At 46.6% G+C, this 24,189-nt stretch overlaps 1 protein-coding gene across 5 annotated transcripts in view; it reads left to right on the forward strand.

Annotated features, from left to right (window-relative positions):
- The first annotated feature begins 446 nt into the window (after window positions 1-446).
- Window positions 447-24,189, forward strand: part of LOC106579341 (SRC kinase signaling inhibitor 1) — a 60,035-nt gene continuing 36,292 nt past the window's right edge. For 3 of the 5 annotated variants that reach the window (XM_014159186.2, XM_045702468.1, XM_045702469.1), the window contains exons 1-2: window positions 449-885; window positions 19,433-19,752. In XM_014159186.2, the coding sequence (XP_014014661.2) occupies window positions 19,456-19,752 (297 nt within the window). In that variant the 5' untranslated portion in view covers window positions 449-885; window positions 19,433-19,455. Of the gene's footprint in view, window positions 886-19,432; window positions 19,753-20,460; window positions 20,814-24,189 lie in introns of those variants that run through there. The other 2 variants (XM_045702470.1, XM_014159188.2) reach the window with 2 other exon arrangements.

The following is a 24,189-nucleotide window of genomic DNA, read 5'->3' on the forward strand; positions in this document are numbered from 1 at the left end:
TGTGCCACGTCATTGACTGTGTCATCGACTGACAGATTACGTATGATGTGTCTAGCTCTAGCTGATATGTAAAATAACTACCCAGGCGCTGTAAGATCTGGCATGCGTCAGCAACGCCTGGGCAGAGGAACGCATCCAAAGACATGATTCCTCTACAAGTCATACATCCTGAATAGTATCCAATGAAATAACATGCCTAGATTAAATCTAGCATCCATGGGCATTTGGACCAGAGAGCAAAGCTACAGATTTTTTTAGGACACTGTGCCTTTAAGAGGAGTGTGTCGGGGGAGGGGTTTACATTAATAAAACATTAGTTTATTCAGTGGACATGCAAAGACATGGGTAAAGGCTCTCCTGCACTGTAGCATGCTGGATTTCAGACAGACAGACAGACAGACAGACAGACAGACAGACAGACAGACAGACAGACAGACAGACAGACAGACAGACAGACAGACAGACAGACAGACAGACAGACAGACAGACAGACAGACAGACAGACAGACAGACAGACAGACAGACAGACCCCTGCCAACCCACCACAGAACAGACATACTCACACCAACCCTAAAACACTCTCCCCCGTGCAGTGTGGTTGTACCAGAAAAACTGGACGGAGACAAAAACATGGATGCAGAGAAAACAGAAGAATGAAGAGGGAAGCAGAAGAAGAAAGAAGGAAAAGAAAGACGACTTAATAGAATAATATATACTATGAGGAGAACAGAAAACAGAGTGAAAGGATACAAAGAAGGAGAGCTGAGATCCAGTACTAAGACAGTACAGGACGGTGTAGAAGTGTGACTGTCGTGCTGCAGAATGGGAAATTCTTCATCCCCAGGCATGTCAACTCTATCTCCGTGCATACTGTAGTTCCTGCAGGTATTTTTATTTTTACTTGAGTGCCTTTCTCTCAAACGCTGCGGCAGGAAGTTCTCTTTGATCTTTTGACCTGGGGGATTGATGCTGATTTGGGAATGTATTTTTTGGTATTTTCATGTTCTCGTTGATATGCTAATGTTTCATTGACTGGTTTGATTGAAGTCTTATCAGTGAGTATGTTTCCTCGCCTCCATATGATGGTTATTGATAAATGTCTAAATGTACAGTATTGACATGCTGTATTTGAAATATTGTTGCATGTGTGTTGCAAGTAGGATGTCAGGGGCTTGGACTTTCCGTTGTGATCTTTAAAAATGTTTATTGATATAGTATTATAGTGGTTTGAAGGGGCGTATTACAGGCAAATTGGGACTAAAATGTGTTAATGATATTAATGTGATGAGACATATATATTTTTATATCAATATCAATTGTATATTAAGTGAGGGCTACCTTGATTGGCAGTAATAACAATCTAGTTCAGTAATAACAATCGAATGTCACAGTGGGGATAATGTCGACACCATGGCCACGGAGCACAGCATGTGCATCCCATATCCTCTTCAGATCTCTCTCTCTCTCTCTGTAGAGAGACATTCGATTGTTATTACTGAACTAGATTGTTATTACTGTCCATCAAGGTAGCCCTCACTTTATATACAATTGATATTGATATAAAAACTGGAGGCTGGCCTGAGTGGAAAGGACAAATAGATGAGTAGAGTAGATGAGGTACATTTAAGAGTATATACAGTTGACGTCTGAAGTTTACATACACTTAAGTTGGAGTCATTAAAACTTGTTTTTCTACCACTCTCACAAATTTCTTGTTAACAAACTATAGTTTTGGCAAGTCGGTTAGGACATCTACTTTGTGCATGACACAAGTCATTTTTCCAACAATTGTTTACAGACAGATTATTTCACTTATAATTCACTGTATCACAATACACTAAGTTAACTGTGCCTTTAAACAGCTTGGAAAATTCCTGAAAATTATGTCATGGCTTTAGAAGCTTCTGGTAGGCTAATTGACATAATTTGAGTCAATTGGAGGTGTACCTGTGGATGTATTTCAAGGCATATCTTCAAACTCAGTGCCTCTTGGCTTGACATGGGAAAATCAAAAGAAATCATCCAAGACCTCTGTCACAACCTGACCTTAGAGATCCCTTTTATTCTCTATTTGGTTAGGTCAGGGTGTGACTAGGGTGGGAAATCTATGTTTTCTATTTCTTTGTTGGCCGGGTATGGTTCTCAATCAGAGGCAGCTGTCTATCGTTGTCTCTGATTGGGCATCATACTTAGGCATCCTTTTTTCCCACCTTTGTTTGTGGGATCTTGATTTTGTATTGCTGCTGTGTCGCCTGCAGAACTTTACGTTCGTTTTTTTTTTGTATTTTGTTGTTTTGACGGTGTTCATTTTTAAATAAAGTAAAATGTTCACCTACCACGCTGCACCTTGGTCCAATGTTTATGACGAGCGTAACAGAAGATCCCACCACCAAAGGACCAAGCAGCGTGGCCAGGAGGAACAGGGATCCTGGGCCCGGGAGAAAAGGGAGTGGAGGACATCATGGACATGGGAGGAGGTTATGGCAGGGGACAAGACCCTGCCATGGAAGCAGGCGGAGGCAGCGAAGGAGGATCAACGGCGACTCCGAAGTTCACGACCACGACGGAAGCCCGAGAGGCAGCCCCCGGGTTGGCCAGCAAAGCCGAGGGGCAAGTCTGAGAGCGAGGAGGAATATTGGGATAGACTGAGCGAGGAGTATTGTGAGATAGTTGATGGGGGTGATGAGGTAGCGTGGATGCATTGATGTCTGGAGCAAGACAGTCGCCGTGAGGAGCGTGGGACCAGTCAGGCACCATGTTTTGCGGAGATACGCAATATGTCTCCAGTGAGCATCCACAGCCCGGTGCGTTCTGTGCCAGCTCCTCGCACTTGCTGTGCGAAAGTGAGCATTCAGCCAGGACGAGTTGTGCCGGCTCAGCGCTCCTGGTCTCCAGTACGCCTCCTCGGTCCAGGATATCCTGAGCCAGCTCTACGCACTGTGTCGCCAGTGGGCCTTCACAGCCCAGTGCGTCCTGTGCCAGCGCCCCGCACTGTGTCGCCAGTGGCCTTCACAGCCCAGTGCCTCCTGTGCCAGCGCCCCACACTTGCCGGGCTAAAGTGAGTATCCAGCCAGGACGGGTTGTGCCAGCTCTACGCTCCAGACCTCCAGTGCACCTCCATGGTCCAGTATATCCTACACCGGTTCTATGCACCAGGTCTCCAGTGCGCCTCCACAGCCCAGTACGTCCTGTGCCTGCTCCTCGCACTCTTTCTGAAGTGCGTGTCCCCAGTCAGGTATGTCCTGTGCCTGCTCCCCGCACTCGCCCAGAGGTGCGTGTCACCAGTCTGGTGCCACCTGTCCCGGCTCCACGCACTAGGCCTCCAGTGCGCCTTCCCAGTCCAGAGCTTCCAGCGACAGTTCCCATTCCAGAGCTTCCGGCGACAGTTCCCAGTCCAGAGCTTCCGGCGACAGTTCCCAGCCCGGAGCTTCCGGCGACAGTTCTCAGTCCGGAGCTTCCGGCGACAGTTCTCAGTCCGGAGTCCGGCGACAGTTCCCAGTCCGGAGCTTCCAGCGACAGTTCCCAGTCCGGAGCTTCCGGCGACGGTTCCCAGTCCGGAGCTTCCGGCGACGGTCCACAGTCCAGAACCTCCTGAGACGGCCCACAATCCGGAACCTCCTGAGACGGCCCACAGTCCGGAACCTCCTGAGACGGCCCACAGTCCGGAACCTCCTGAGACGGCTCACCTCCTGAGACGGCTCACAGTCCGGAACCTCCTGAGACGGCTTATAGTCCGGAACCTCCTGAGACGGCCCACAGTCCGGAAACTCCTGAGACGGCCCACAGTCCGGAACCTCCTGAGACGGCTCACCTCCTGAGACGGCTCACAGTCCGGAACCTCCTGAGACGGCTTATAGTCCGGAACCACCTGAGACGGTCCACAGTCCGAAACCTCTTGAGACGGTCCACAGTCCGAAACCTCTTGAGACGGTCCACACTCCGGAACCTCCTGAGACTGCCCACAGTCCAGAACCTCCTGAGACGGCTTACAGTCCGGAACCTCCCGAGACGGTCCACAGTCCGGAACCTCCCGAGACGGTCCACGGCCCGAAGCCTCCAGTGATGGTCCATGGCCCGGAGCCTGCAGTGATGATCCATGGCCCGGAGCTTGCAGTGAAGATCCATGGCCTGGAGCCTCCAGCGACAATCCAAGGACCGGAGCCTCCAGCGACGATCCGCGGCCCAGAGCCTCCAGCGACGGTCGGCGGTCCGGAGCTTCCAGCGACGGTCGGCTGTCCAGAGCCTCCAGCGGGGGTTCCCAGTCCGGAACCTTCTGCGGCGATCTACGGTCCGGAGTCCCCGACGACGATCTACGGTCCGGAGTCTCCGACGACGATCCACAGTCCGGTTCCTCCGGCGACGATCCACAGTCCGGTTCCTCCGGCGGCGATCCACGGTCCGGTTCCTCCGGCGACGATCCACGGTCCGGAGCTTCTGGCGACGATCCCCGCACCAGAGTCGCCACCGAAGATGCCGGATCCGCGAGCGGAGCAGGGTCTACGTCCCACACTGGAGCCGCCACCGAGGCTAGATGCCCACCCGGACCCTCCCCTATAGAGTCAGGTTTTGCAGCCGGAGTCCGCACCTTTGGGGGGGGGTACTGTCGCGCCCTGACCTTAGAGATTCCTTTTATTCTCTATTTGGTTAGGTCAGGGTGTGACTAGGGTGGGAAATCTATGTTTTCTATTTCTTTGTTGGCCAGGTATGGTTCTCAATCAGAGGCAGCTGTCTATCGTTGTCTCTGATTGGGGATCATACTTAGGCATCCTTTTTTCCCACCTTTGTTTGTGGGATCTTGATTTGTATTGCTGCTGTGTAGCCTGCAGAACTTTACGTTCGTTTTTTTTGTATTTTGTTGTTTTGACGGTGTTCATTTTTAAATAAAGTAAAATGTTCGCCTACCACGCTGCACCTTGGTCCAATGATTATGACGAGCGTAACAACCTCAGAAAAAGTCTGGTTCATCCTAGGGAGCAATTTCCAAATGCCTGAAGGTACCACGTTCATCTGTACTTTGGTGCGAAAAGTGCAAATCAATCCCAGAACAACAGCAAAGGACCATGTGAAGATGCTGGAGGAAACAGGTACAAAAGTATCTATATCCACAGTAAAATGAGTCCTATATCAACATAACCTGAAAAGCCGCTTAGCAAGGAAGAAGCCACTACTCCAAAACCGCCATAAAAATGCCAGACTACGGTTTGCAACTGCAGATGGGGACAAAGATTGTATTTTTTTGGAGAAGTGTCCTCTGGTCTGATGAAGCGAAAATAGAACTGTTTGGCCATAATGACCTTAGTTATGTTTGGAGGAAAAAGGGGGATGCTTGCAAGCCGAAGTACACCATCTCAACTGTGAAGCACGGGGGTGGCAGCATCATGTTGTGGGGGTGCTTTTCTGCAGGAGGGACAGGTGATCTTCACAAAATAGATGGCGTCATGAGGATGGAAAATTATGTGGATATATTGAAGCAACATCTCAAGACATCAGTCAGGAAGTTAAAGCTTGGTTGCAAATGGGTCTTCCAAATGGACAATGACCCCAAGCATACTTCCAAAGTTATGGCAAAATGGCTTAAGGACAAGAAAATCAAGGTATTGATTTGGCCCTGACCTCAATCCCATAGAAAATTTGTGGGCGGAACTGAAAAAGTGTGTGCGAGCAAGGAGGCCTACAAACCTGACTCAGTTACACCAGCTCTGTCAGGAGAAATAGGTCAAAATTCACCCAACTTATTGTGGGAAGCTTGTGGAAGGCTACTCGAAACGTTTGACCCAAGTTAAACAATTTAAAGGCAATGCTACCAAATACTAATTGAGTGTATGTAAACTTCTGACCCACTGGGAATGTGATGAAAGAAATAAAAGCTGAAATAAATAATTTTCTCTACAATAATTCTGACATTTCACATTCTTAAAATAAAGTGGTGATCGTAAGTGGTGATAGTTTTACTAGGATTAAATGTCAGGAATTGTGAAAAACTGAGTTTAAATGTAGTTGGCCAAGGTGTATGTAAACTTCCCACTTCAACTGTATACGGGCAGTAGTCTATTAGGTTTGATATTTTCTGTGCATTAAAATGCATCGCTCCGTAATGTGAGAAGAAAAAAAATTCCCACGCAGAGAATAAGTTCTGCTTTATACATGAGTTGATATTTTTACTGAATGAAGACATTGCCTTGGGTTGTGCCATAAATGGCTGTCATGCGTTGTATGTTTGTATTTAGAGAATTTCTTTGAGCTCTGCAGAGTGAAGGAGGTTTTCTCAGCACTGTGCGTTTTTTCTCAGACTTGCCTTAAATGCCTGAAATCTTCATGTGTAGCGACTGAATGAGTTAAGCTCACTCTTCTCAGTGACGTGAAAAAGCCTTGGGGGTGGGGGGGGGGGGGAAAGACAAACATCAGATACATAGAATGTATGAGTGACTGACTGAGGAAGAAAAGGGATACAGGAAAGAGTCTGTCACACGGAAATAGCAGTCTTTGGAAACGGGGAAACGGATCTTAAATAAATGGTGGTTTTCATGTATCATTTGATCTAGCGTGTTGACAGTGGGCGAGACGGCAGGGGCAAGGAGACACACAGAGATGCAGAGAGCACTGGGAAAGGCATAGAGGCATAAACTTGAAAGAGCTTATTTAAACCAAGTACACAGCAGGTGAGATGACTTTGAGTACTCATTAGGCCAGTCAACTGTAGGAGAGATGAGATTGAATTATAGGCTAGAAAGCCAGTTACTCCTGGTGACCAGGTTTCAAGTAAGATATACTGTAGCCATCAAGTGAGATATTGGGTTCTTTACAATCAGGAGGGACATTTTGATTGGTAAAAAAGGTTCTTAGCTGAATGCCTGGGGATACGACAGTAAAGAATTCTCATACTGATTTCCTCCAAATCCATTCCCAAGGTGTATGCTATAGGGTCAAAAGCTATATGGCCGAAGCTCCAATAATATAAGTCCACTGGAAGGTTAATAGTTCCAGTTCATTTCTGTACACAGCCATGACGTAGGGGGCAAGGGGTTATTTTCACACTGGGTGTTTTTACAGGAGGAAATTGAGCCATGGCTGGTGTTCAGAAATAGGCATCTGTGTTCAGGGTTTCCTCTCCTGCATTTTGTATGTGACAGATGTGGCATTTCCCCACGTTTGTTTGCTCAGGTGCGAGCTTGATGATTTAACTATGTCTTGAATGAAATCAAACAAACAGAGACTAAAGCCTGATTACTAAATTACATTGTGCGGATGAGTAACTGCTAATTTCTTGATTATACACTCTGTCCCTCTGAAATCCTGATATCTGAAGGTGAAATGAAATGTTTTGTCCTGCACCACAAGCAGATGTAGCATGTATCATTTCAATTCCTTATCTTTTCATGTCTTTAGGCATTGGTTAATTATTGGGTGATATGGCAGTTAAGAGCATTGGGCCAGTAACTGAAAGGTCGCTGGTTTGAATCCCCAAGCCGACTAGGTAAAAAAAATATGTCAATGTGCAAGGCACTTAACCCTAATTGCGCCTGTAAGTCACTCTGGATAAGAGCGTCTGCTAAATGACTCAAATGTAATGGATAAAAACGGATTGATGATGGCAATCTCCCATCAGGAATCTCTCCATGAGGTAAAAAAACAAACCTGAAGGTACAGTAGTAGAGAAAGAAGAAGCAAGGGAGTGAGAGAGAAAGAATGTGCTTGCTGATTAGATTGTGCTGACTTGGGTTTTCACACACGCACACACACACACACTGCAGAAGCTCGTTCTTCACCCTGCCCATCCACAACAGTCCCACAGCCTCCAGTGTGATTTTATTGGGATGACAAGTGTGCAGTCCCTCCATATTTCTGCCACTCCAGCCTGAATCCCACTAAGTCTACACTAATCATCCCAGTTGGGCTGCTCCTTACTGCTCCTTACATCAATGGTAATCTGGTTTTAGCACAATAGGGGATGTCATTACTGCCCACACTTTCTCCTTAAAGCAGAACGTGGGGCCAATACAGCAGAGCAGCGTTATCTATGGTCTCTATCTACCTTGCTAATGATCTAGTCTGTGAAAATGATGTAGCCTTTGATTGGCACAGTGCTAATGCCTTCTTCCAGTTTGATTACGTTATAACTCCAGGCTCTATCACTCCCCCACAATCATGATGAAATTGGATGTGCTGGTGTATCATCAACTATTAAAAAAAATAATCCTCCCAACCACAATAGTGGGTGAGCAAATACCGTTATTGAATCTATTAGCTTTATATTTGAGTCGCAACCAAGACGAACACAATATTCACAGTAAACCAACATCCCCCAAAATATGTTCTCATCAACAGTGTGTGAATAGGAAGTAAACATCACTTTTTGCAAATATAAACTTACAAACTCTACAGGAATGATAAGAATATCTATACATCTCCAATTAAACGGACGTGTTCGCATCACCTTGGAGTGGATCAGTAGATGTGTAAACAACATGCATGTGTAAATCCCACAGTAGAGTGGGTGTCTAATCGCGTACACCAGATACACAAGACGTTGCAGCACCGACAGCGAGGCGGCCACCGACTCACATTGAAAACCAAAAAGAAAAGTGAGAGAGAGAGAATGATGGATATCGTCGTAGTCATTAATAGAGACAGGAAAAGACAGCTCGCCTCATCCTGTGTTATCAGGCGAAAGGTGGCAGCATGGGAGGATCATTGTGCTGGAGGCTCATGTGCGAGTCTGAGATACAGTGAGAGAAGAGAGAGAGAAGAGAGATAGAAGAGAGAAAACGGAGACTGGCTCATTTGCAGCTTGTCCCTGAAGACGGTGAAAGGATTATACTCTCAGAAACACACACACACACACACACACACACACACACACACACACACACACACACACACACACACACACACACACACACACACACACACACACACACACACACACACACACACACACACACACACAGTCTCAGCAGCACAGTCAGAAACCTTGCCTGCCTCCAATCTCTGGCACTGCACTGTGCACTCCTCCTTTGCTCTTCACTGCCACTCGATACACACACTTACACACAAACACCTCACACACACTGGGACACACACTCCACTACCATGTAGAGCCTCTGCAAAGGACACACCGGCACAGGACCAGCCAGGTACGATCCATCCATTCCTGCTGTGCCATAATTGACACATTCTGCATCAGTGGACTGGATGAGTGGTGCTGGAATGAGCCAGGCAGTCAGCTCGGCTGCGGAGCAGACCTTCTTCTTGCAAAGCTGCATGCACCAAGATTATCTGGCTTTTGCATAACCAAGAAGAGCGAGAGGGGTTGGATGCTCAGACTGTGGTGGAGCCCAAATCCTCTGCTCTGCCGCCCAGGGAGAGAAGTATGCGGCTGCAAGGCACATCAGCCTTAAAGGGGAATGGAAACACTTTAGTAACTTCCCTTTTAACCTGGATTGACCTTGAGTAGTTAACGGACTATTAAAAACCATATTGAGCACGAGCCAAAGTCTTGCCTTCTTAAATGGCACAGTTAGCCTTCTGCCAGTCCATTTCTCACGTGACTGGGGCAACCATGAATATGGATGAGGTTGTAAGCTAGCAGACATGTCAGGGCAAAATTCAAGTAGTATAGGATATATTCATCTCGTGCAATTAGCTCATATTTTGTTGAGATATCAGAGGATTTCAAAGGGAAAATTAGAATGAGCGTGTTGGATGATGCTGTGCACCCCTCTGGGTTTTGACACTGATGGCTTATGATAACATCTTACCTTGTTTTTAGTTTAGAGTACGTCAGAGGTTTTGCTTCGTATATCGGAAGTAGCTGCAGCTTTGGTGATATATAAGCTGATTTCTAATACAGCCGGGAGAGTATTGTTGACTCCAAATCAATGTGATGCTTTTGAAGTTGTGCTGATCAAATTCCACTAATCTACAACTTCAGAATCCCTTTGATGTCCGTTTGATATCAGTTTGTAAATCCCCGGATATCTAGGGCTTTCTTTTCTTGAAAAACGTCTTTCAACAAAGAAGAATGTCACAGGTTGAATTAAAAGGGGAAGGGAAAGGGGGATACCTAGTCAGTTGTACAACTGAATGCCTTCAACTGAAATGTGTCTTCTGCATTTAACCCAACCCCAATTAGTGTTTTGTTGTAATTCTTTTGATCCAGCTTACATTTTTTAAAGAATTGTCTCTATGACATAATGCCATCCATCTCCCAGAGCACTTAATTATGTTTTCACTATGATGGCTTAATTTCTCTGGAAATGTCTTCATCTATTTCTTTATAGCCAGCTTTCCATCAGAATACTCAATCATATACACTTTAGTTGAGGTCATCTTGACAGACATTGACCCACATTTTGATACAGTCTCAAAGCTGTAATTTCCCTTGTACAAGATGCTGTCTTTTTTTAAAAGATGATGAGAGGGAAGAGTGTATATCTGGCTGAGGTGGGGCTGATCTGGTTGTGGTCTGGTTGTGGTCTGGTTGGGGCATTTCTATGGTCTAGCTATGGTCTGGTTGTAGTCTGACTGGTCTGGTTGTGGTTTGGTTGTGATCTGGTTGTGGTATTTCTATGGTCTAGCTATGGTCTGGTTGTAGTCTGACTGGTCTGGTTGTGGTTTGGTTGTGGTCTGGTTGTGGTATTTCTATGTTCTAGCTATGGTCTGGTTGTAGTCTGACTGGTCTAGTTGTGGTTTGGTTGTGATCTGGTTGTGGTATTTCTATGGTCTAGCTATGGTCTGGTTGTAGTCTGACTGGTCTGGTTGTGGTTTGGTTGTGGTCTGGTTGTGGTATTTCTATGGTCTAGCTATGGTCTGATGTAGTCTGACTGGTCTGGTTGTGGTCTAGTTGTGGTATTTCTATGGTCTAGCTATGGTCTGGTGTAGTCTGACTGGTCTGGTTGTGGTTTGGTTGTGGTCTAGTTGTGGTATTTCTATGGTCTAGCTATGGTCTGATGTAGTCTGACTGGTCTGGTTGTGGTCTAGTTGTGGTATTTCTATGGTCTAGCTATGGTCTGGTGTAGTCTGACTGGTCTGGTTGTGGTCTAGTTGTGGTATCTCTATGGTCTAGCTATGGTCTGGTTGTAGTCTGACTGGTCTGGTTGTAGTCTGACTGGTCTGGTTGTGGTCAGTGGCCGTGGTCTGTCAGCGGTCTAGCTGTGGATTGGCTGTAAGGTCTAACTAGCTGTATGTTCTGGTTGTGATCTGACATGGTCTGTCTCAGTGGTCTTGCTGTGATCAGACTGTGGTCTGTGTCTATGGTCTGGCTGTGGTAGGGCCATGTTATGGTCTGGCTGTGGTAGGGCCATGCTATGGTCTGGCTGTGGTAGGGCCATGTTATGGTCTGGCTGTGGTAGGGCCATGTTATGGTCTGGCTGTGGTAGGGCCATGTTATGGTCTGGCTGTGGTAGGGCCATGCTACGATCTGGCTGTGGTAGGGCCATGTTATGGTTTGGCTGTGGTAGGGCCATGTTATGGTCTGGCTGTGGTAGGGCCATGTTATGGTCTGGCTGTGGTAGGGCCATGTTATGGTCTGGTTGTGGTAGGGCCACGTTATGGTCTGGCTATGGTAGGGCCATGTCATGATCTGGCTGTGGTAGGGCCATGTTATGGTCTGGCTGTGGTAGGACTATGTTATTGTCTGGCTGTGGTAGGGCCATGCTATGGTCTGGCTGTGGTAGGGCCATGTTATTGTCTGGCTGTGGTAGGGCCATGCTATGGTCTGGCTGTGGTAGGGCCATGTTATGGTCTGGCTGTGGTAGGGCCATGTTATTGTCTGGCTGTGGTAGGGCCATGTTATGGTCTGGCTGTGGTAGGGCCATGTTATGGTCTGGCTGTGGTAGGGCTATGTTATGGTCTGGCTGTGGTAGGGTCATGTTATTGTCTGGCTGTGGTAGGGCCATGCTATGGTCTGGCTGTGGTAGGGCCATGTTATTGTCTGGCTGTGGTAGGGCCATGCTATGGTCTGGCTGTGGTAGGGCCATGTTATTGTCTGGCTGTGGTAGGGCCATGCTATGGTCTGGCTGTGGTAGGGCTATGTTATGGTCTGGCTGTGGTAGGACCATGTTATTGTCTGGCTGTGGTAGGGCCATGCTATGGTCTGGCTGTGGTAGGGCCATGTTATTGTCTGGCTGTGGTAGGGCCATGCTATGGTCTGGCTGTGGTAGGGCCATGTTATTGTCTGGCTGTGGTAGGGCCATGTTATGGTCTGGCTGTGGTAGGGCCATTTTATTGTCTGGCTGTGGTAGGGCCATGTTATGGTCTGGCTGTGGTAGGGTCATGTTATTGTCTGGCTGTGGTAGGGCCATGCTATGGTCTGGCTGTGGTAGGATCTGGCTGTGGTCTTTTTGCTGTCTGACTGTGATGCTACAGCAGGTTGGTTGTGATTGAAGATCTGCCACCCAGAAGAGCTGACCCAGCAGCCCGCTGCATTACTCACAGCCTCCAGCCCAGTCAGGTCCCATCCTAGCCAACCTCCAGCCCCCAGCCCAGCCAGGCAACCAGCCCAGCCAGGCACCCAGCAGCTACAGAGGGCAGGGGTTAAGGAGACATTTGGCCCTGTGGGGACATGGAGGGGAGAGATCAGTGATAACAACAGCATGGGGTGCCAGGCTGTGTCATATAAATGCAAAGGGTAGGATGTTGATGCTGTGCACATGCATCGATACATCTGTCTGCCCTCATGCTCAGCAACACATTGTCTTGAACTTGTGTGTGTATGGGGGAGGTGTGTGTGTGTGTGTGTGTGTGTGTGTGTGTGTGTGTGTGTGTGTGTGTGTGTGTGTGTGTGTGTGTGTGTGTGTGTGTGTGTGTGTGTGTGTGTGTGTGTGTGTGTGTGTGATGTGTGTATATGGTGTTTTTTCATTATCAGGTGAGCTAAGTTTTTAATATTTTTGACACACAATACATTGGATCTCTCTCTCTCTCTCGCACGCATGCAAACGCACACACGCACACACGCACACACGCACGCACACACACACACACACACACACACACACACACACACACACACACACACACACACACACACACACACACACACACACACACACACACACACACACACACACACCACACACACACACACACACTTTTCTATTTAACTGTCTGCTCGACTGAATCAGTTTCCCATTTGCCTTTCTTTTCCTCTGAGCATCAGTCTTTTTAATTGCTTAGCCTACTTCACTGTCCATGTAGCAGTTGACTTATGACCATTGTTGAATATGTCTGTAAAAAGTTTCCAGTTATGAGTTGCTGGTGTGTGAATTGCCTCAGCGCGCATCACATTTGCAGTCAAGGCAGATTTGAGATGACGCTTAAGCAAAATTAGTGAATTCAGCAAATTACTAAAGACTAACCAACAATGTGCCGTCGTGCGGTGAGCTTTACAGTACATATGCTATCCACAGAAATTGTTTCCCTTAGTTGGCATAGTGTAGTGTACTGATCGTAGTGTCGTATGACTTCAAAACAGGGCTATTCCATCAGGGTCCTACATGACTGAAACACCTCTGGTCACTTTCCAATCTAATCAATACATGAGTGAATTTTGTAGCTAATCAATACATTCAGTTGATCAATCAACTGCCAGTAATCCTTCAGCCCTGCGGGGCCGGTAATTAAATAGCCCATCTGCTCCGAAAGAATGCACCCTCCTAACGCCAAGGATACAGAATAGACCAGGGATCATCAACTGTTTGTTGACGGCAAATTGACCTCAAGAAGCCCAAACAGATATAATGTTTGACTAAAACAGAATCATTTCAAACCTTGCTAACATTTGTATACGATCACGTTTCTTTCTATTATGCGTGGTAGTACTTGGGAACAGATTTCTTAACTTAAAATCACTTGGAGCTGATTTCCTTGTGTTTTTAGTGTATTATGTCAAACCCCCAAAAATGCTCAGAAAATTTGGGGCCCAAATAAAACCACACGCCAGTTGGGGAACCCTGGTATAGACACTATGTTATGTGTGAACCATAAGGTACTATATACCCTAAGGAGGCCCCTCTCATCAGCCTCTTTCATCACACCTACTCCTCATGTGTGTGTTATTGTGCCCTCGCTATGCTCTCCAACCTATAGTAAACCCTATATTCATGACATTGCGCTCCACCCTAATGACGCTTAGTTGCCTCTCATTCATGGAGCTGCCTGGCTGAATCCCAAGCCCGGTCTTGGTCACTAACATGGAGCTGCCTGGCTGAATCCCAAGCCCGGTCTTGGTCACTAACATGGAGCTGCCTGGCTGAATCCCAAGCCCGGTCTTGGTCACTAACATGGAGCTGCCTGGCTGAATCCCAAGCCCGGTCTTGGTCACTAACATGGAGCTGCCTGGCTGAATCCCAAGCCCGGTCTTGGTCACTAACATGGAGCTGCCTGGCTGAATCCCAAGCCCGGTCTTGGTCACTAACATGGAGCTGCCTGGCTGAATCCCAAGCCCGGTCTTGGTCACTAACATGGAGCTCCCTGGCTGAATCCCAAGCCCGGTCTTGGTCACTAACATGGAGCTCCCTGGCTGAATCCCAAGCCCGGTCTTGGTCACTGATTAGTCTGCACTTTTAGATCATGGACTCTGACTCATCCAGCCCTGGCATTCAGTCAATGTCTGAACCCAGAGGGAGAGAACGTCTTCTCAGCTCCAAGCATAGATCCTGGCCAGGGACAACATTAGCAATAACATATGACTGTGGTCATGCTATGCATAGTGTGTATTGTCAAAAAGTTACAGGCACCAGCTGTCATAGTAGGCATGTGCTAATGTATACCCCAAAATATTTAAAAAACATATTCCAAGGTATAAACTGAACCATAAACCATAAACTGAATTGAGCTCCATACAATATCCAATGGAATGAATCCTTCGATACAAAATGGTCATTATTAAGGGCATTATTACGTAATTACCATTTCAACATTTCATCTCTATCTCGACTGTTAACTGTGTTTTCTGTGTTACGATGTACACTTTCCTCTGACATGCAAGTACTGTCACAACTAATGCGTCAGGCCCTCCCATTGGGACTTCACTGGTGGAGGGAACAAGCTGTTCTTGACTTTAATTCCATGGTGTCATGTGCTTAGCTCTGTGACAGGCTGTCTGTCAGCTGATGGACCGTGGTAAACTGTGGTACTGTACTGTGAGATATGGGTGGGGTATTTAGCCAAGAAAGCGGTATATACGCTATGAATGTACCGTTTGGGCCAGAGGCCATTGGAAGATGTATGATAAGGGAATTCAATTCATATGGAAAGGTTGTATTGAGATGTGTCTTGATAGTGTAGTGAGTGGATGGTGGCTTAGCGTGTGAGAGAAGACGATTGGGTGGAATGGTCGGGAGCTGGGTGGTAAGAGATTGTGTGGAGAGAAGGAATAGAGAGGAGGAGAGAGCACAGTAATGAGAATCAGTTGTGTGTTTGTGTGTGTGTGTGTGTGTGTGTGTGTGTGTGTGTGTGTGTGTGTGTGTGTGTGTGTGTGTGTGTGTGTGTGTGTGTGTGTGTGTGTGTGTGTGTGTGTGTGCGGGCATATATCTGTGTGTGCATGCGTTTGACGTGCGCACGTGTATGTGTGTGTGGGGGACATTGGGTTTTCATGGTGAGATGTTTATCTCTGGCAGAACCAATTCCCCCTGCTTGGAGCACAGGGACACACTCAAATAATAGATTTATCTTAGAGCACCAATATATTTCAATATTTTGTCATGTTCATTATGCTGAATTATACATGCACACAAACATGACTGTCTGCAATTGATGACAGATTTCTTTCAATATCCTGTGCAATATCCCAGCACCCAAAACATTTATCATCTAATGGTTAGCATGTCAAACCCTTCATTCCCATTGACTAGAATTAACCACTGGAGACAGTAGAGTTCAAGTCACTTTGTGTTCCGATGCTAAACAGAGCTGTCTCTCATGCTCTTCCATCGGCCAGTAGCCAAGCTCTTCACAAACCGGATGAGAAGAGCTCACTGTTGGGTGAAAGGAAGCAGTGTTTCCTTAGCCCGGTCCAAGATCTGTTTGTGCTGTCTTGCAAATGTTTGGGATGACAATGATCATACTGTAGGAGTTGACAAGACAGCGCAGACAGATCTGGGACCAGGCCAGCGTGTCCATGGTTCAGTAAGGCCATTTTTGAGTGGATAGTGTCAGAAATTGGTGATGGCAATCAAGTTGTGAAAGTAATATGACTGACATCAGTGACCGACTGAGAGAGGGAGTAAAGGAAGGAAGTTTGGAAGGATAGGGAGGAAGGTGGACAGGAGGAAAGGAAGGAAATAAGGGATGAAGTTAAGGAGGGAAGAAGCTAGGAAATCATTTTAGTAGGACTTGGCTAGAGCATGAACTTGCCATTCCCAGAGCTGAGCAGAAATAATCAGGAGTCAGAGTGATGAAATCATAAAAATAAAAAAATGGCCTCTGTCACACCCCCGTGTCAGCGGCGTCCGAGGTTGTTGTGTTCGCCCCATAATGAGAAATGTTTGGCCAATGTGTCCATGCTCCTGTTTGGCTGAAATACAACACCGCCGGGCAATGTCTATCACTCACAGGGTTTTAAGTTCCGCTTTAACTCTAATGAACGCTAGCTCCGGTGATGAATCCTCGGCCGCCTCGCAAAAGAGGAGTGAGGGAGGAATGAGGGTGAGAAATGGCCTCCTCCTACAGTGACAAAGTTTACATAAAAGACTCTGCAGTGTGAATAGGAAAAATTAAAAGGATGTTCGTCACCAGCATTAATAGTGTAATTAACTCTCCCATAACGTTTCTAATAATGGGACCTGTGTTAGAGGTGACAGGTCATTAAGAATCCGACTGCTGTGAGTTATACTGCCAGGGTAGAAAAGCATTGGGAGATACAGGGTTCCTTGTGTATAGATGGATTCAACTGGTTTCATTGAAAATGTCATTGTTATAGTGATATCATTTGAATATAAAATTCAAGTGATACGTCATCTATTTACATGATGTCATCACTTTAGAATAGAACGTACTATATTGTCCAATCAATGTGTAAACATGCCTTTGGCTTCATAAATGTTCCATTATAAAACCTTCAGCCCCCGACAGATTTTCCCTGTCTCCTCTAACAGATCTCTGCTGTCATGGCTGCATCATGGAATCCCTGCATCCCTCCCCTACTCTGAAACCAAGTGATATCAAACCCTGTGGAACGCATTATCACCGTTTCTGTTCTGTACTGAAAGAGCTCCATCTGGAAAATATGACCTCTGACATGTACGATTTTGGGGGATTTGTGGATTAATGAACAAAATACTAAAATAGCGTTTTTAAGTGAACTATCCCTTTAAACTGGGTGCAGGGCACTAATTCAGCCCAGACAATGCAGTAACAGTGACTGTATTACCCTGAGAACATCTGTGTCGGTCGGAGAGCTTTAACAACTGTCTGGCTGTGGCTTTCTAACCTCGAGATAATCACACATAGAGCTGCCCATCTACAAACTAAGTAATGGGCCTAAACTGCAGAAAATCAATATGGATCCCTCTATCAGTGCAGCCATAAGACGTGATTGACTGTATGGATTCAATACCATCAGCTGTTTAACTTCTGTAAGACCTACTTACGGAAACAGAGAGGAGTGTAACAGTGAATGGTCAATGGCTGATGTTGCATTAGGCGTAATGTATGGACCTTTATAGAGCATTTTTAAATATTGCATTGATGCTTGCACGGTTATGGTTCACTATCGTATATGATGCTGACCATTCTCTCCTTTATTTATTAGTTTGCCGTTGGACTGTACTTGGCGACTTCAACCTCCCGACGTTTGCCTTCGATTCATTTCTTTCCAACTCTCTCTTTCCCCTCCTTGTCTCTTTTGACCTCACCCTTTCGCCAACTTTTATCGCCGCTTTATCCGGAGTTACAGCACCCTGGCTTCCCCCCTGTCTGCACTCACCTCTCCCAAGATTCCGTTCACATGGTCCCCAGCTGCTGACCGGGCGTTCCGGGACCTCAAACACCATTTCACCAATGCTCCCATCTTAGTTCATCCTGATCTGTCACACTTGTGAACTCTGTTTGTCTGTTGCCAGTTGGTTTTGTTCGTCAGGCCTACCAGCGTTGTTCCCCTTGCTCCTGTCTTTTCCAAAGTTCCTGTTTTCTAGTTTTCCCGGTTTTGACCATTCTGCATGCCCTGACCCTGAGCCTGACCCTGAGCCTGCCTGCCGTTCTGTACCTTGTCCCACCCCCCTGGACTACTGACCATTCTGCCTGCCCTGACCCTGAGCCTGCCTGCCTGCCCTGACCCTGAGCCTGCCTGCCCTGACCCTGAGCCTGCCTGCCGTTCTGTACCTTGTCACACCCCCCTGGATTATTGACCTCTGCCTGCCCTTGACCTGTCGTTTTGCCTACCCCCTGTTCTAGTAATATACTTTTGTTATTTCGACACTGCCTGCCTGCATCTGGGTCTTCCCTGAAACGTGATACACAGGCTCTTCTCTCTCTCTCTCTCTCTCTCTCTCTCTCTCTCTCTCTCTCTCTCTCTCTCTCTCTCTCTCTCTCTCTTTCTCTCTCATGATCTGCCCATTCCATTCTCAGACGACCCCAGAAAAACAGTTTGCTACAGTCTGGTAATGCCTAGCCAGCAGATCTAGTCACTATTGACTTTCTGAAAAGGGGCATTCGCTGGGTTTTTCCTAGGGAGCTCATTTAGCTCCTTTAGTGTCAGTCCTTGGTCAATTTATCTCCATGGCCACAAGCTTGTGCTATGACATACTCCCTAAAGGAGGAACAGCTCACATCCAATCATGGATTCGGACACAGAATGGTCCTGACATTCATGAGTGCTGTCATCTCCAAGATTTGGGACTTCACCCTGTGACAGTAGTGTCGCCTTGACTGTTGTGGGATCTTACAAATGCTGCAGCTGTTTGAGGCCATGGATATAAATTGATGTGTGTGTGTGTGTGTGTGTGTGGAGGGATGAGGTTATGTGTGTGTCTTTGTGTGTGTGTGTGTGTGTGTGTGTGTGTGTGTGTGTGTGTGTGTGTGTGTGTGTGTGTGTGTGTGTGTGTGTGTGTGTGTGTGTGTGTGTGTGTGTGTGTGTGTGTGTGTGTGTGTGTGTGTGTGTGTGTGTGTGCGCGTACCTTAAGGAGAGTGAGACTTACTTGACTCTGGATTGTCATTATATAGAACAGGATCATGTACTCAGGTCATAGTACTCAGGTCATAGTAATAAGATATTCCCGTTTCACCATCTCCACCATCACCTCCCATGAACATACTGTAACATACATCAATATTGTCAGGATGCTATTTAACTTTAGGGAAATCTAATATTAAAGTCTGAGATCTAGCATTTTTTATTCATTCCCCCGTATAACCTCCACAGCACATTTTCTTATCTTTCCCTTCTTCTCTCTGCTTGACCCCTGACCCCACGTTCCCTCATCTTTGACCCCTCCAGGTCGGGAGAGAAGAAAGGGTCACATGATCTCCTCTGGGGATGCAGAGTTCCCGCGTGAGTACCACACCCTGGGCCACGGCGGCACGCGCCGTTTCCCTCACAACAACAACAACAACGGGGGGCTGGTGCCAACCTCTGGGAACCGCCAACGCCACAACGCCATCGCTGCCAAGAGCCTGGAGGCCCTTACGAACCTTCACAAGGCTGACATAAAGCGCCAGCACGAAGCCTTTATGGACCTCCAGAAAAATCAGAAGTACCCGGCCAGCCCCTGTATGTCTCAGGGCCAGAGATCACCTAACTGTGGCCGCCAACAGCAGGTAACATCTTAATACCCTCAATTACCCATCCCTGGTACAAAAACAGTTGAGAACCACAGGAGTATCCAGGCTACAGGTCAATTAATCAGTTTATCATGACATCGTTGGCTGATAGTTATCAGAAGGTGTTAGAGGAAGATGGAAACAGAGATTTGATATAGGAAGGAAATAGACCCATTGATCCATACATGAAAGGTTGACCTCTTCCACCCATCAAATCCCCCTCTCTATCTCTTTCTTTTTCCTCTCATCCACCACATGCTTTGCAGTCAATGCCTGCATGCCAAAGCTGTTAGAGATGTAAAGCACCATGACTTTGCTGTGTAGACTGTTGATTCTCCCCTACCCCATCCCTCTATCCTGATCCCTCCGTCCCTCTACCCCAATCACCTGCCTGTGAATACCACCATTCATCATAGACTCCCGTCTCTCTGCACTCGCTCCTCCATCGGCCAAGTATCACTCCATCCCCACCTCTGTTTCCTCCCTTTTGCTTTTATTTGCTCTGTGTATTTACCCTGGCGCAGCCATCTATTTCTGCACACAAGTGTGCGAAAGAGAGAAAAAGAGGGAGAGACGGAGGGGCAGATAGAGGGAGAAACAGGTGGAGTCCACGGTTGCCACGGTAACCCCCGCACTGCCCCCCCCCCCATTCCCTTATAAGGCAGTCAATGATATCATATGGCTGGCAATGCCTAGGCAAAGAGAGAGAGTGGAGAGGGCGGATGGCAGCAGTAGCAGCAGCGAGAGAGGGAAACAAAGAGGGAGAGATGAGGAGTGAGAGAATGACTGAAACTGCGATTGGACTGTAATGGTATAGGGACAGAGAGTGAGAGAGAGAGGAAGTTCCACTGGTTCTACTTCAGATATCCAGACCAACACCGCCTGGGATTTACTGATTCCTCTGGGCTCGCGGGAGAGCGAGAGGACAGAGCCGCCGCAGTCAGAAAATGGAGAGGGGGGAGGAGGAAGGGGAGGGAGGCATGTGGAGCATCATGTGAACCAGCACACCACCACCAGTCAGCCAGCGGCAGCAGCAGGCTCGTTGAGTAGCAGCAACGGTACCAGTTCTCCCTTTCATTCATTAATCAATGGAGACGTGCAGAATCCTGTGTGTTCTGGTGTTACTGTGGAATAGATGTGTTTCTGCCGCTGCATGTGGGGCAGAGAGAGAGGAGAAAGGGAGAGCGAGAAAGAGAGTGATGTATGCATGTAGGGAAGAGATCTGTTTCTGTATCTGACTGTGTGTGCATGTGACTATGACCAGCCAGTGTGTGCTCGTTTGTGTGAGTGTGTGTGAGTGTGTAGCTGAGACCAGTGCAGGTAAGACAAGATGCAATAGGTATGCCTCTCCTCTACTCCCTCCTTTCTGCAGTCATAAGAGGAGGGGTGCGTGAGTGTGTGTGTGTGTATGATCTGTGTGTCTGGGCTGGCTCATGCCAGGTTTTACCAGTGTGCAGGTGTTGGCCAGGTGTGGTTGTGGTGCCGCAGTGTCTGAAAGAACAGGAGGGGGCTTGTGAGTGTGTGTGTGTGTGTGTGTGTGTGTGTGTGTGTGTGTGTGTGTGTGTGTGTGTGTGTGTGAGAGAGAGAGAGAGAGAGGGTGGGTACAGGGATGACTACTTGGCATGCAGGTCAGGCATCCGTTGCTCCCCTCTCTCTCTCTCTCTCTCTCTCTCTCTCGCTCTCTCTCTCTCTCCCTCTCTCTGTACATATAGGTCTATCGTGGGATTTTCAGCTTGTGTAATTGAGATATATGGCAGGGCATTGAATTCCTTCATGGTGCATAGGGGGACGATTTATTTTGTGTGGGGAAGATTTTATGTTCTGAAACGCCCTCTTGTTAGTGCACATTGGAGGAGAGGTGGGCAGGGGAAACAGAAGTAAGCGGAATGAAGAGGGAAAGGTGGATGAATACATGAATAGAGAGCGGGGGGGACGTGGGAAAATGTGTTTAATGCATATGCATATGCATAAGTCTACTGGTATGTTAGTGGGTGGAGTTATGCGAGTACAAAATGGATGTGTAGAGGTAGGTGCTAGGACATGCATGTCAGTCTCTCCTGGCTCAAATTTGAGGAGAGATTGACTGCATCACTATTGCTCTTTGTGCGAGGTATTGATGTGTTGATGGTACCGACCTTTATATTCAAGCAGTTGGCACACAGTTCGGACACTCATTGGTACAACACAAGACATGCAACCAGAGGTCTCTTCACAGTCCCCAGGTGCAGAACAGAACAGAGGCTGGGAAACACACTATATTAAATACCACCCGGGGTAATTCAAGCTAGGAATAAAACCAGTTAAAAAAACAGATAAAAGAACACCTTACTGCACAAAGGGGACTGTGAAGAGACAGCCATTTTATATATCTTGTATTGTCATTTCAACTGCGCTATGTACAGTACCAGTCAAAAGTTTGGACACACCTACAGGGGTTCAAGGTTTTTTTTTTTTTTTTACTATTTTCTACATTGTAGAATAATAGTGAAGACATCACAACTATGAAATAACACATTCCTGTTTTGTATTATGTTCCATTTATTTATGAAAACACTCCCTCCGTGAACTTGCTTCCCGACTCTCAGCGCACGTCGTTACATATATTTTAGATTCTTCAAAGTAGCCACCCTTTGCCTTGATGACAGCTTTGCACACTCTTGGCATTCTCTCAACCAGCTTCACCTGGAATGCTTTTCCAACAGTCTTGTAGGAGTTCCCACATATGCTGAGCACTTGTTGGCTGCTTTTCCTTCACTCTGTGGTGCAACTCATCCCAAGCCATCTCAATTGGGTTGACGTTGGGTGATTGTGGAGGCCAGGTCATCTGATGCAGCACTCCATCACTCTCCTTCTTGGTGAAATAGCCCTTACACAGCCTGGAGGTGTGTTGGGTCATTGTCCTGTTGAAAAACAAATGATAGTCCCACTAAGCGCAAACCAGGTGGGATGGCGTATCGCTGCAGAATGCTGTGGTAGCCGTGCTGTTTAAGTGTGCCATGAATTCTAAATAAATCACTGACAGTGTCACCAGCAAAGCACCCCCACACCATCACACCTCCTCCTCCGTGCTTCACGGTGGGAACCACATATGCAGAGATCCTCCATTCACCTACTCTGCGTCTCACAAAGACACGGCGGTTGGAACCAAAAATCTCAAATTTAGACTCATCAGACCAAAGGACAGATTTCCACTGGTCTAATGTCCATTGCTCGTGTTTCTTGGCCCAAGCAAGTCTCTTCTTACTATTGGTGTCCTTTAGTAGTGGTTTCTTTGCAGCAATTTCACCATGAAGGCCTGATTCACACAGTCTCCTCTGAACAGTTGATGTTGAGATGTGTCTGTTACTTGAACTCTGTGAACTATTTATTTGGGCTGCAATTTCTGAGGATGGTAACTCTAATGAACTTAACCTCTGCAGCAGAGATAACTCTGAGTCTTCCTTTCCTGTGGCGGTCCTCATGAGAGCCAGCTTCATCATAGCGCTTGATGGTTTTTGCGACTGCACTTGAAGAAACTTTCAAAGGTCTTGAAATGTGCGTATTGACTGACCTTCATGTCTTAAAGTAATGATGGACTGTTGTTTGTCTTTGCTTTTTTGAGTTGTTCTTGCCATAATATGGACTTGGTCTTCTACCAAATAGGGCTATCTTCTGTATACCCCCCCCCCCACCTTGTCACTACACAGCTGATTGGCTCAAACGCATTAAGAAGGACAGAAATTGCACAAATGAACTTTCATCAAGGCACAGTCTCAATGCATTCCAGATGACTACCTCATGAAGCTGGTTGAGAGAATGCCAAGAGTGTGCAAAGCTGTCAAGTTAAAGGCTACCTACTTTGACACTTTTTGTTTAACACTTTTTTTGTGTTATTGTGTTATTTCATAGTTTTGATTTCTTCACTATTATTCTACAATGTAGAAAATAGTAAAAATAAAGAAAAACCCTTGAATGAGTAGCTGTATCCAAAGTTTTGACTGGTACGGTATTAGATCTAGATATTGTGTGTACAGTATGTACTGATATGTAGGCTATGTGTGACGTTTTAAATGTATGTATTTCAGTCCTTGACTAATAATGTGCTGTACTATGTATTATGTCATGTTTCATGTGGATCCCTGGAAGAGTAGCTGATGCTTTTGCAGCTGCTAATGAGGATCCTAATAAATACCAATATGTTGAGTTGACATAGGCACGTTTTCTGAATTCCAAATCCGACCCTAGCAACTTCTCCTAGGCATTTCTTTGTATCTTAAATAACTGAATATATTTAAGCAAGCCTCAACCTTGCCTAGGGAGTAGGGGTTGATTTGGTATTCATCATAGGATTAGGGGTGTACAAGATAGTGTATATCTGCTTCAAGATTCTATTAGGGTTGATATAGACAGTAGAAGACATACATGACATTTAATACAAATAATATGTGCAACCAT

Source organism: Salmo salar, chromosome ssa19 (assembly GCF_905237065.1).
Source record: "Salmo salar chromosome ssa19, Ssal_v3.1, whole genome shotgun sequence".
NCBI classification, from domain to species: Eukaryota; Metazoa; Chordata; class Actinopteri; order Salmoniformes; family Salmonidae; genus Salmo; species Salmo salar.